This window comes from Lichenostomus cassidix, chromosome 3 (genome assembly GCF_008360975.1).
Source record: "Lichenostomus cassidix isolate B80296 chromosome 3, HeHo_3.0, whole genome shotgun sequence".
NCBI classification, from domain to species: domain Eukaryota; kingdom Metazoa; phylum Chordata; class Aves; order Passeriformes; family Meliphagidae; genus Lichenostomus; species Lichenostomus cassidix.
The window spans coordinates 25911820-25925332 of NC_139483.1; the positions used below are offsets into that span (position 1 = coordinate 25911820).

General features: G+C 37.5%; 1 protein-coding gene across 2 annotated transcripts in view; it reads left to right on the forward strand.

Annotated features, from left to right (window-relative positions):
* PRKCE (protein kinase C epsilon) overlaps window positions 1-13513 on the forward strand; it is a 285443-nt gene that overhangs the window by 96433 nt on the left and 175497 nt on the right. For both annotated transcript variants that reach the window (XM_085055006.1, XM_085055005.1), the window contains exon 2: window positions 2492-2555. In XM_085055006.1, coding sequence (XP_084911132.1) covers window positions 2492-2555 — 64 coding nt within the window. The remainder of the gene's footprint in view (window positions 1-2491; window positions 2556-13513) is intronic.

The window sequence follows — 13513 nt, forward strand, 5'->3', positions numbered from 1 at the left end:
CATTAGAACATATGAAGTCTGAAACATGCTTTCTTCGTAAGACTTCCTTTTATAAATAGTTCATTTTTCTTAGAGCATCAGCAAAATTTCCAATTCAAAATCACTAGGCATCATTTCTAATAAAATGTAAATTGAAACAGTCCACTTGCTGGGTAATGGAAACTTGGTTTCAGGCCTCCAGTCTTTTTCCTGAGTTGCTTCCAATGCTGTTTGTAATTAAAGGGGCAGAACAGAGATTTTGTGATGGTGGTCAGTAACTCATCCAGATGCCTGATTCTTCTGCAGGGATGGCATTGGGGGCTTATGTATGTGTGTGCGTGCATGCTGGGATTTGAACTGCATAAAGTATTTTACTGAAAGCTTAACCAAACAGTGTATAGAGCTGATACAAACAGAGCATTAGACATGTCTGTCTTTAATACAGCCATCTGTTGAGTGCTATAGCAGTTTTTCAAAAGCCTCCCTCAGCACAGACATCAAAGTCTATTCATGCACCTGTGCCTCTGATCTTCTAATATTTTTCTTATTTAAAAATGGCAAAGGGAGAGGAGCAGTATTTTAAGATCAGCAGCTTTATTTAAAACAAAACACAAAAAGCCAAAAAATCCCCAAAAAAACCCATGCTACCAATTCAGAAATTGTTAAAAATGTATTTTTTTAAATTTCAACACTATTATTTATAAAAAAACAGACAACCACGCTTTCATTTTCCTCTCCCTTGAGTAACCCCTGTCCTCGCTAGCACTATTTCCTGCCTGGTCTATTTACAATACAGCTGCTGGGACAATTTTCTTGATGCCTTGTTCCAATGACATCAGCCAGACCTGTGAGCTCCTCTCCTGGCCTCTCTTGAAGCGCACAGAGGCATTTCTTTGAGAAGGTGGTCAGTGGAAGGAGGAGCTTGCACCACCCTGCTGCATTCAGCAACCATGGCCCAAAAGAGGGGAAAAGGCAGAGGTGCCTCTCCCGTAAAGCGCTGTCGGGTGATGGGAGAAACTGGAGACAAACAGTGGCTCCATGAGGCTGCCTCTGAATGCAGGCTGGCAAGGCCTGGCATGGCCCGGGTGCTCTGGCGTCCCCTTCCTTATTTACTTGCTAGTGTCCGAAGACCAGCAGGCTGGTCTGCCAAGTTATTAGTGCAAATCAGTGATCTCCTGGTTATCGCCTGCCACTGGCCTCGTGCTGTCCCCTGCTGTCCCTTGTGACCGGAGAGGGTCAGTGGTGTCGTTTGCTGGCACAGGGGAAGCAAGGCCACCTTGCCCTGCTGTGGCGGAACCGGAGGCGTGGAGAGAGGGGAGGCTGTGATGAGGAGGGAGGGGAGAGCGCCTGTTCCCAGCCACAACCTTCTCGTGCAGTTGCCTCAGAGTAGCAGAAGGGTTGGGCGAGTTCTGGGGTTTCTTCTGCCAGAGCAGAGCACACATCCCTGCCTGGCTCTGGCCCTGGTCTGGCGGACAGGCTGGGGCTGCCCTGGGGCTTTCTTGCCCACCTGCTCCAGTCTGGAGCAATGGGATCAGGACAGGTCCTGGCAGACACGGCCCCTTGCAGTCTCAGCTGTGTGGTTTTCCTGCTAAAACAGGTTGAAAATACAGTATTAATGTGCACCACTGCACATCTGAAATCACGTGGCAACTGCTATGTTACAGTAGAAGCTACTTATTAGGTAATGTTTTAGTTACAGTTTAATTTTTGAGAGGTGTGTGGCAGCAACAATTGTTTTTGATTTGTTGTGTACCATTAAGATATTAAAATCTAGGAATAATTAGATTTGCTGATGAAATTTGTGATAAAATACAGGAAGATCTGTAATAAGCTCTTCATTGTGATGCCTAAACTTAGCGGAGCTTATTCTCATAGCCTGTCACATCTTGGAAGTACAGCAGCTTGATACTGAGCACCTGTATTTCATGCTGAGTGAAAGTGATCTCCACACTGGCCAAGACTTCTTAATATCTACCAGAATGGTGCAGAAAAAAACAAATTTTGTGTTTCAGAAAAAGGGGAAAAAGCATGAATTTATTTCTCCCAGTGGGGATACAAAAGGAGTATTATAAACATGTGTTTACCGGCTGTATGAGCTGTGTGTGCTCATTTCCCCCGTTCTGTGACCAGAGCTGATCTGACTTGCTGTCACAGTGGTGTTTTCCACATTTGCATATCTGGGCTCAGTATAAATTACAGTAAAAAAGTCACTCAATTGTAGCACTTTTTAACTTTCTTGAAAATAGTGGTGCAAATGTATGTCAGAACAGTATATTAAATATTTGATATGTAAAATACCCTGAGCTCAAACTTTCCAAGTGTGCACGGTTCTTTTTTTCTCCAGTGAAGGTGCAGGGTCCTCAACACCTCTTTGAAAAAGGAGGCTCTGTTGGTAGTGAATGTGTCCTGCCTACACTTTTGCTTTGTTTTCTTGTTTCTTGCATGTGCAGTCACTTGCTTTGGCAGCCATTCTAAGCTTGTTTTTTTTCTCTTTTTCTCTTCTTGATTACAGATTGACTTGGAGCCAGAAGGGAGAGTGTATGTCATCATAGACCTTTCAGGATCATCAGGTGAAGGTAGGGACTTTAAATATTTTATCTTACTCTTTCATGAATGGAATTTCCAAGTGTCTCTGCAATGGAAGTATTAGAAGAGGTGTGTTAAATCTCTATGAGCTCAAGTTAAAATAAACACATTCTGGTCTCTGCCTTTGAGTCAATAAGGAGTTGCACTTCATCTTACCCTATTAATCACTGATGGTACAATACCAGCTAAAAGGACAGTAATGAAATGACCATGTCTTAGTAGTACTAAATTCCAAAGGAAACTTCTGAATTCTTTAAATTTTGGAAGAATGCTAACCTTTATGTAGGTAGAAAGGATAAGATGTCAGATGTGAGGGACAGGAGTTTATTTGCTTTTTAAATTATTCTAATATTTGGTATTTTTCTGCTAAATACTTTCTTTTTCCAGTGAAGTAATGACCAAAATGTTGTAATTATGAGGTGTTTTCATTTTTATGACACGGCAATTACATGTTGGACAAAACCCCAAATATGGAAGGGAAGTATTTATTACATTCCTAAGAAAAATTCTAAAAATAATTTTATGCTGCTTACATTAAACAGAGTCAAGTGATATATGGTAGGAATGAGATAATTTATGAAGAAGCAAATCTGTGTGTCTTAGTCATGCACTTGATGACAGCCAGATCTGCCGAAATGGCCTAGATGATTGATGATCTTAAATTATGTCCAGCGATCAGCTTTGATCGGCTTCCCCCAGTAGCTCATAGAGTTCAGTTAAATGAGGTTATCGTCAGTTCACAGTACATAAAGAAGATTCCCATGAACCCTGACAGGAGCTGAAACCAAAAATGCTATCAAATGAAATTATTTTGCCTGGCACAGCGGAGATATAGCGGAAGAGCATGTTTATCCTTCTGTTCTTTGTAATAAATTGCTGCACTCTGACCAGCAACTAGCAGTAGCTTGCAAAAGCACATATTGTTATAAATCCTGAATTTTAAACCCAAAGGAAACTATTATTTAAATGTTATTTTACAGCCTCTTCTTGTACCCATGTAAGATATGCTCTGCTATTTATTCTTCCTGCATATTGAAGAAAATATCAATTAAATACTAGTTTCCACATATCTTTCTGACTGGCATGACAATGGTCAGCTGAAATGTGGTTGAAGGCATTGGTGTGATTCCATCATAGGGCGGGTAAATATTCTTACAACCTTCCACTGATAGCTTATTGATACTCAGGTGAACATACTGCTACTACTTCATCGCAAGATGCATTCAGGTGTGTCAGACTGTCAAAGGGCAGGAAGAATAGTGTTATGTGGTTCTTCAAAAGTTGTTTAGAACTCTCTAAACTTTTACACAAGAAAGTAAAAAATGGCTATCCTAATGTTTCCTTTAGTATGTGGTGCATTACCCTGTGACACTCAAAAGGTACTTTGAAAGAAATTTGTGTCGCTACATAAGTATTGGAGGGGATCATTCAAATGGAAACAGGCCAGTGAGGGAAAGCATGAAGTGCTTGTGGGAAGTCCTCAGGAAGACCAAGTGGTCTTAGTTGAGGTGAATTTGGTAGAAACGTAGAGAAGTTGGTGTGCTTACAAAATGCAATAGAGTTTGTATGCTTTTAGAGCTTTCCCATGCAGTTAAGTGACAGTGGGAAAGCGTTGTGTAGAAATATTGCAAAATTCTCTAAGAAAGTTAGTTTTACTCACAAAGGAGATTGGATCAGGCTTGTACAACTGTAAACCATTTTTGTTGTGTTTTGTTAGTAACACCATGACATCCTATTATTGGAGTGTTTTATTAGGGCTGTGGCCTAACTAATTTTGGATATTTAGCTATGTTAATGAAGCACCTAGTTTAACATAACAACTGTATGCATCCTTGTGTAGTGAACAGAAACACCTAGACCACATGGGGAGTAGCTTATTCTATGTGTTGCAAAAATGCCTCTTTCATTTTATATATATGTACATATATATACATGCAAAGGGAATGTATCTGAGAGGTATTTTATGAATTTCAATGGGCCAGTTCACTGTAGTTGATCTGTACTTCTTGAATATAAAAGGAGCATAAAGTCATACTAATTGAATCATTTTTGAGTGGCCAGGATTAGTTGAAGTGATTGCTACTCTTGGCTTAATTTGTGAACCAGGATCTTGTTTTTGAACTCCAGTCTTCATTGTTAATAGCAAGAATACATAGTGTTCTTTTCATGCTGCACAAATGGGTATCACTGTTTCACCTGGAATTTTGGAGGGGGAAAATTGGTAATTTATGAAAATAGAAATACTCATAGCAACAATTTGAACTGAAGGAAGCAATCAAGTTGCATGTTTCTTGCATAAATGTACTCTGTATGCACCAACCACTCTTGTAATGCTGTGTACTGAAAATTTGAGTTGCTTGTTCTATGTGATATAAGCATGTTTCTAGTTATCAGTCAGTAATGTAACTTCAGTTATTTGGCAATTCTAAAAGCTTTGTCAGACAGATATCCAAATTCTCTTTTAGTAAAATTGATTTAAGATTAGTTTAATCCATTTATATGGACAAAGAGCATTGTCTATTACACTGCCTCCAAAAGGCAAAAGTCCTGATTTTCCAAGTGAGCCCTTACGTGAACACATTGGTATATAAATTGAAAATAAGCTTCTGTTGTTACTATATACCTCTAAAAATTCAATTGCCACTTAGTCCCAGCTGCCAGATTGCTTATCCCTCTGCACCATTTGCATTTGCATGGCAAAACAATGAAGACAGTTCATTGTTATAAGCTGACTTCCTCAACAAAAGTACCCAATTCCTGTTCCTCCTCCCCCCCTTGTCTAAGCTGAGTCATTCATGGGCCCATGTGGTTTGGGTGTGCAGAACAGATGGAAATCTGGCAGATTATAAAGGCAGGTAAAGAGTAGTTTTGCCTCTCCCTAGGCAGAGAGAGACTTGTTGCTGAGAGCCACCCTGGTGTATCAATATCAGCATCTGCTCGATATTTTTACGTGGAACTATAGAAAGAACGGTAGAGTTGCTGGCTTTCTTACTTGCGGTTTCCACTGGATTGTTCAAATTTCAGGCAATTTAGATTTGTTCTAAAAAAATAATTTTCTAGAACTTGCTTCCATTCAGTTATAGTCTTTGAAGCAGAAAAAGATTGGAAAACACAAAAGCTTAAGTCTGAGAAGTGGAAAGCAAGCTGCATAAAAAGCCCTTACAAGAATAACAACAAACCCAAGAGGAGTGCTTTTATCATCAGCTTTTTACACTAATCCTGTTTTGGAGCCTGCTTATAGTTTCTGAATGTTTGTACTGCACTGATAGGGATGGTGAGTAACTATTTATTTTAGCAATCTTTTGTAAATTCTGTAGTAGGAACTGTCCAGCCCACATACTGAAAAGAAAATGCTAAATAAACTGTTTGTCACACAGAAGGTGATGTTCTCAAAAGTTAGGATTTAAATTTTTCTGCTAAAACTTGAAGGTTTCCATATTGTGCTTCCAAATCAGTTCTGCAAAATACTTTAGCATTCAGGTGATGTTGACATAGGAAGAGGGTGAGAAAATAGCTCTTAAAATACATTTTTTAAATTCTCCATTTGAAACTATGTAAGCAGTATTTCTGTAACACCTGTGAGTCATGTCTTTACACTTCCTTTGCCAAAACTGATCTGCAGGATTATTTACCTTCTGTAGATTTACTTTATTTAAAACAGCTCTGTGCATTTAGAGTAAATCTATATTTGTTTTCTGTGAATGGAAGCAGCTGTATCAGTGGAAACTTCCCAAATGTAGACATGCACTAAGGTTCACAGCCTAAATTTAACTACAACAGTTAATCAGTAAAGTTCTATCTACAATTTTTTAAAATAATTGTCGTACTTTGGTTCGATTTCTTTAAGTATTTTTAAGGTTTAAGTAACTGCCAACTTAGATCTTTAAGGTATATTTTAAAACTAAATCCCTTCAGTCAAACAAACAAATATGGCTTCTTGGAACCTGTCACACCATCCAATAGTGTGTGTTGGAATTTCTTGCATGGATCTTTGAGCCATGTACTGTACCATATGCAAGCACATAGCATCTTTGAGAATAACCATTTCTGGTAGCTTGCTTTTGGGAGACCAAATGAAAATGTGGGTGGCTGCTGTTGTTGTACCGGAATAGTTTGTCAAGTCTTGCAAAGCATGTAATCAGTCAGTTCTGCTATTAAGTAAACATTTGGTGACTCCCCTTTTTGTATGCAGTTGTAAGAAAAACAAAGCTTATAGTAGACTGGTGTTTGTAAGAAGAAATTAGCTCGGGAAAGATACATCACATTTATTCTCTGTTACTTAGCAAACTGGATCTAATTGTTGCCCAGGTTTTTAGTCTTGTCTCTTGAACTTCTGCCTGGGCTATGGAGAAGGGTGTGTCTGTATCTGTCAGTGGACAGGAGAATCTGCAAGACTTGCTGTCTTACTCATTCCTTCAGTGCTGCTTGTTGTGCAAGGTCATATTGACTTTCTGTATTAATTCAGTGTTTCTGTAGCATATGCAGTATTTCTATACTTAAGTGCACTCATTAACTATTTTATTGGCATGCTTTGGCTTTGTCTTTATATCTATTTTTTAATCTTTTAGTTCTTACAGAGTTTTGTAAGGAAAGGTTTTTTAATTATTTGAGAAATACTTAGGAGCTCCAGTTTTTAAGATCCAAATGCAGCCTGAAAGTTTAAAACTTAACTGATATGATGACACAGTGATTTGATTTACAAACTGGAGTAACAGATGGCCAGCAAGTGGGTAAGAGAGGTAAACTGCCTGAGGAATGATTAAAATAATTTTCAGCAAAGTCAGTTTTATATATACTGAAGGACAGGTGCTGCTATATTTAAGATCTTGTGACCTGCCTGGTGCATTTGTCATTGTAGGTTTCTTCTTTCTTTGGAATTACTGGTTTATGTGGGACACAAACATATACAGTTACTTACAGCAGTTTTCTGCCAACTTAGGAATTAAGTTACCATTTGAAATATGTCAATATTAAGTCAACTGTGGACAGCTTCAGAATGACATTGACATGTTAGGTATTTTTTCTTAACTGTGTTTATTATTATACATGTAATAAAAATTTAAGAACTAATCAAAACTCTTTTTCTGGGTCCTATGTCTAACCAATTGTAATGAATATTTATCATTGTTAGATGTTCCAATTTGCCTTATCGATTTGTCTTTCTACACAATCACAGATTCCCCATTTTAGAGTGGGCAGTTGAATTGCAATAAAATACCACAGCTTCTAATAAATTCATCTTCAGATTCTTCTGCTTGTAAGATAGTGAAGCTGCGCAAGTTGAAGAACATAAGGTGATATTTTAAAATAAAGCCTGCTAGCTGAAGTCATGTTATTTTGTGAATGCAAAACATTTTCTTTAGGTTTACTATTTGGCCTTTTTGCATTGAAATAGACAACCAAAAAGTCCTTAAAATTCTGACTGCACCAAGTTATGCATTTAACATGTAATTCAAAATATATGCATTTGTAAGAGGTTTTCCAGTTTTTCTTAGCTCTTTTACTTCAAGGCTCTCAGGTTTGCAAATATGCTTATTGTTGATTGGCATGTCAGGAGAGAAGGTCTTAATGAAAAAAGTGACAGTAGAAGCAGGGAATGATTCTTAATGCCATTTTTGTGTCCCATACTTGATAGATCTATAACATAGATGCAGCTTGTTAATCAAAATATCCAGAGGATGTGTTTCAGTCATTCAGCTTCCGTAGAATTGATACAGCAAGAAAAATTGTATTTCTGTCCCATATTGTAGCATCCTTGTGCAAAAATCTGGTCATAGAAAATATCCCACAGAATAAAAACTTTCTCTACAATTCCTAATGTATCTCTTTGCCAGTGCTTTTCCTTGAAGTACTTGTAGTTGTCCTTGTCATCATCATTAATTATGCTTCTTGTGCTATAAGGGCTCAGTGAATGAGATCTGGTTGTGCCAGGCACTGTCTGAACAGAGAACACTAGAAGATGCTTAATCAGAAATCTCAAAGTCTAAATGGTATGATCAGGGAGCAATTTTGCTTGGTTGTTTCAGGAATTTGTGTTGCTGAAAAGTCGTGGTTTCTTTCACTAATGTCTTCTATTACAAATACAACTTTGACAGGCTGTTTGTTTGTCAGTTCCTGGTAGCCATCAGCTGCTGATTTTGGGGTGTTGAACAAGCAGTGAAAGAATTCTCAGACTTGTTCACAATTTCTAGTATTATGACTAGGTAGATAGACCTCAGACCTGAATATTTTTCTGATAGGTGAAAAGCAGCTCACCTTTCTTTATGGAAACATTTCTCAATTTCTCAGAAACCTTCTCAGAAGGTACAAATTTTTCTTTACTTCATCTGATGAATCTCTTCATCAAGATGTATCTCTAGTTCACCTTTGCTGTTCCTCCTGGCAGTAGCATCTCTCTCAAAAGGTTCATGTTAGTCACCACAAGTAATTTCACTGCAAGTAATTGCATTTTAAGATATCAACACAGGAGCCAACCTTCTTTATTGTATTAATTTTGTCTGTGATGGTTTAATCACTTGTTTGCAAATGTTATATCTTTACTAGATTATTTTTGCTTGTTTATTTTTAAATGAGAATCAATGGAGAACCTCTTTTTTAATAACCCATGCTCTTACGGTAAACACAAGGAAAAAAGAGTCGCGGTGTCTTTTAATAGCTTCAGTGTTAAAAACCTTCTTATCTCTTATTTTGCCACTCAAAATTTGGTAGCATTCAGCTCACACACATTCTTACCTTTTTCTATATGTTAATGTTTGAGAGGAAGCTGAGTGTTAGAAATGTCTTAGGCAGAGCCCTGTGGAGTCTGAGGAGAGTCAGTGGTTTAGTCACAGTGTGGATCTTTCAGGGGGACCCAGTTAGCTTCTGTAGCTTTTCCAGAGCTATAGGTAGAGCAGAAGGGATCTGCAGAAAAAGATCTGTTGTGGTATTGGGGCAGGCAGTCTTCCAGTGGTAAAATGTAAAGTATCTGTGAAGTAAGGATGCTGTTTGACATCTGGGAAACTGTTTACCTAGACTCAGCACGCCACTTGAAAATTACATTGTTAGACTCAAGGCTGAGGCTTTTGCTGGGAGTTAAAATAATCTGAAACTATGTGAACAGGACAGTGCTGAGCTGGCAGGGCTAAGTGGATGATTTCTGTCTCCACTCCCTTGACTCAACGTAGGTTTGCATATTAGAGCTCTTCTACAAATGCAGCTTTCCCTAAAAGTTCTTGGGAATATTGTGCGCTCAGGGAGATACAGGGTTTGAAGCATTGATACTGCATACCTTTTCTCTCTTCTTGCTGTAAAGCAAAATACCCAGTCAGAGAAGCCAGGCACACATTGGATGCTCTGCTCTGTTCAGTCTCAGCAATGAGGACTCCATTCTAAAGGTCTAATTTCACATTTTATTCACAACTTGAATAGAGGTAGAGTCCTACACTGGCTTTTTGGCTTTCCTTTTGCTGGCCTCCCGTTTTAAAAGAAAAAACAACAAACAAATTTAACAACAACACATTTAACCACAATCTTCCTTTTCAAAACTTCTTATGTAGTGTATCAACTGAGAACCTATTTCCTTTGAAGCTTTGGTTTTATGTTTGTAGGGTTTGGGGGATTACTTTTTTTCCCCATTCATGTTTTCATTTTTTCAGTAACAGATCACCACTCATTCAAACTATAAGTGAAGGAAAACAGTAAAATCAAAAAAGTAGAAGAAAGAAACTGATTTGCAAAGTTTTCTCCTTCTGCTATGCCTTCATTTTCTTCTCTTAGGAGGGATAAGCAAAGCTACTACTAATATGCTTTTTCTCTTGAGTATTATTTGGTTTAAACCTAAAATCCCTCGGCACTGAATTGTGGATGCTTGTTACAAAATTGACTTTTTTTCCAGGGCTCTTTCTCTTTTTGAAACTATTCATCTCTTTTATGACTGTGTTTACAATTGGCAGAAATCTTTAACCATCCAGATACTGAGTTTCTAGTTTGTTTTTTAATTTTTTTATTTTTTAAGCCCACCAACCAAGCAAAAAACCCATCAAAAACCTCCCCAAGCATTGAATTTATACTAGTATGGAAACTTTTAGGTTTTGCTGCTCAGTCAGACAACTTTCTAATCTCAAATTAACAACTCTAAATAAATCTCTTATTTTCCCCGATCTGTTAGAATATGTTAATGTCAGTAGATAACTGCAATATCTGACTGTGGTGTGTATTTGCTTGTTGGTGCAGTAATTGATGTATTTCTTCTGAGAAAAAAATTCACCCATTGGTAGCATGGCATCTGAGAGCAGGTATTTTTGTGTTGTTACCCAAGTGACAATTACTGGAATGCCTGAGAAGAGAAGCTGTGAAATAATAGTCTGAGTCTGCATTAAGTTTTTGACTCTTGCCAGTTGACGCTGACTTGAAAAATAGCACAGGTATTTACCGGGGGAAATGAACCTTGCAGGTTAACAGTTGAACCCCAAATTTGTTTTTAAAGGTACCTATGCACACACAAATCAGCACTTGGTGACAGTTCAGTCTATCGGAGCATGAGCCTTTTAAACTGCACTGTTCAGTGCAGGGGTTCTCCAAAGGGTGCTTATATAAATTTAACTTTGTGTGGCAAATGCCTTCATAACGAACATCTCTCCATGGATTTATAGCCATCCCTTGGATTGTATCCAGTTAGCTGATTGAACATCTGGTAAGCATTGTGTGTTTGTACTAAGCCCTTACTGTATAAAGCTGGCTCAAGCTTTTCAGGCAAAGATCAACGACCTCTCCTTGGCAGGCTTTTAGCCACTTGCCAAAATAAATGCTTTGCAGGGAGCAAGACACAGATAGAAGATTTGGTTTAAAGGCACCTTTGAATGGTACTGTAAGAGTTTGTACTTGCTTAAGAAAAACTGTGTTAGACTGAAAAAGTATCGAAACTCATATACATACCATGTTCCAAACTGCTGTCACTCTTTTCCATTTATGTAGTAAAAGCTCTGATTTCCATATGTTAGGGTTTTTTTGAACAAAATCGTGCAGGGCCTTTGGAATAGGCATGTTTAATTTTACCACTGCCTATGACTAGTGTGTTTTTTGAAGAAAATGGGAGGAATGTATCAAATTAAAAACTAGAGTGGCGTTTTCATACAGACGGGAAACATGAACTAATAGTAAGTTTTGAAATAAAAGTACATTTTTTGAAATCTGTGTATGGTTAGCTATTTCATAATAGAAGACACAACATAGGTGAATCCAACACTTATTGTATGCATATAATATTATAGATTTGGAGTTTTTTTGGTTGTACTTCATAAAATACATAACCTCTACACTTATGATTTGTTAGTGTTTTGCTCTGCACTTTTGCTGGTGCACTAATTTGCTCTGAATAGATCTTTTCCTTCACCCTTATGTTTCCCAACAATAGTCAAACCTGTTTATTGTTAGGGTAATTGAGGCCAAAGGCCTTGGTATACTCTATTCTGATTAATTGAATAAGGAATAAATAGATGAGGAAATACATGCATTGAAGACAGATCTACCCAAGTTCCTGGCTATTCCATTCACCAGCTGGACTGTGAAAACTTACTTTTTCTGTGAATATCATGAACCAAATGTCTGCTGCCTTCAACATAGCCTGAAAATCTACTACTGTTTTTAAAATATGAGTTTTACAGTATTATAAACAGCTGGAGTATCAAAAATATGTCTTTTTTGAGTACAGTCTTGGAAGGTTAAACTAGTTGAACCTTTTCATGAATGCTCTGTACCTGTGGTGGGAAAAATTGTTTTGCTACTGTAAAAGGCAGTCTCTGGAATTAAAAATTACTGAGTAAACCTTGCATCACTTGCAAGTTCGAGTTTTTAAAAGGAAGCTTCAAAGAGAGCAAGATGCAACTCCAAAAAAGGAAGATCAAGCCCTTTCATTATTCATCTGAATTTTCAGAAGTGCTATACTAAAAGCAGTATTACAAGCTGAGATACATACTCTAAGCCCTGCCTGCTACTTTATCTTTTTTTTTTCCATTATATGGTTTAGTTTTCATCATTTCTGCCACGTTTTCCATGTATTTATCAAAAAGTTGCATTATAGATGAAAGCTATCAGGAGTAATGTAAAACATAGATTTTAGTGTGCACTAGCAGCTTTAGCAAACAGACTGGCTGATACTTTAGTCTTGCAGCTCTTGCGTGCTGTGTAGGTGCTTGAATTCTTGTATCATAAGGATGAGGTATATTTCCAAGAAATTATACTTCTGTAATGCCTATACATGTACACACTAAAATTAAGCATTGATAAATGGTCAAATAATTTCAGCATCTAGGTTAAAATACTCAGCCTGAATAAATCTGAGGAATTTTAATAATTCCAGTTTGCAGCACCGGCGCTCCTTACTCCAAGACAGAACAGATTAAAAAAAAAAAAATCTTACTTATATTGCAGTATTGTAAAGAATATGCCTTTTTTTACTTCTCTGTTATAATTCCAAGATCAGTACCCAGAAACTGGATATTTCCAGTTAATTCTGAAGTATGTGCTTTTCTTCTTTATTAGCCTCTATGTTTTCAAAACATCTTCAATACAGTGTTTTTTAACTTCACTGTGGAAGTCTGCTCTGCGATGAATGGTGCTATTTAAAGGAAACATCTTCCATTGCAATTAATTAACATTCTGTAGTAGATAAAAGTGACCCAGGGTATTAGTTCACCTCTGCCTGAAATACTGGAAAGCAGCTCTACTCCTTTTCAAAGCAATGTAATTGTTTACATTTGCACAGCAATATTGTAAGGCAAGAAAGGACAAAAGAACTTCTTTTCCCATTTAGACTTCAGAAAAATGAAACTGTGTGAATCTATAATCATTTTCAGACTTTGGTCAGGGTTCTTCAAAATCTAGATGTAATAGCTGTGATAGGTGTAATATTTAAATACAGTATGACAAAGACCTGAAACCATCCTGTGTTCTGTTTGAAAGAGTGCCCATC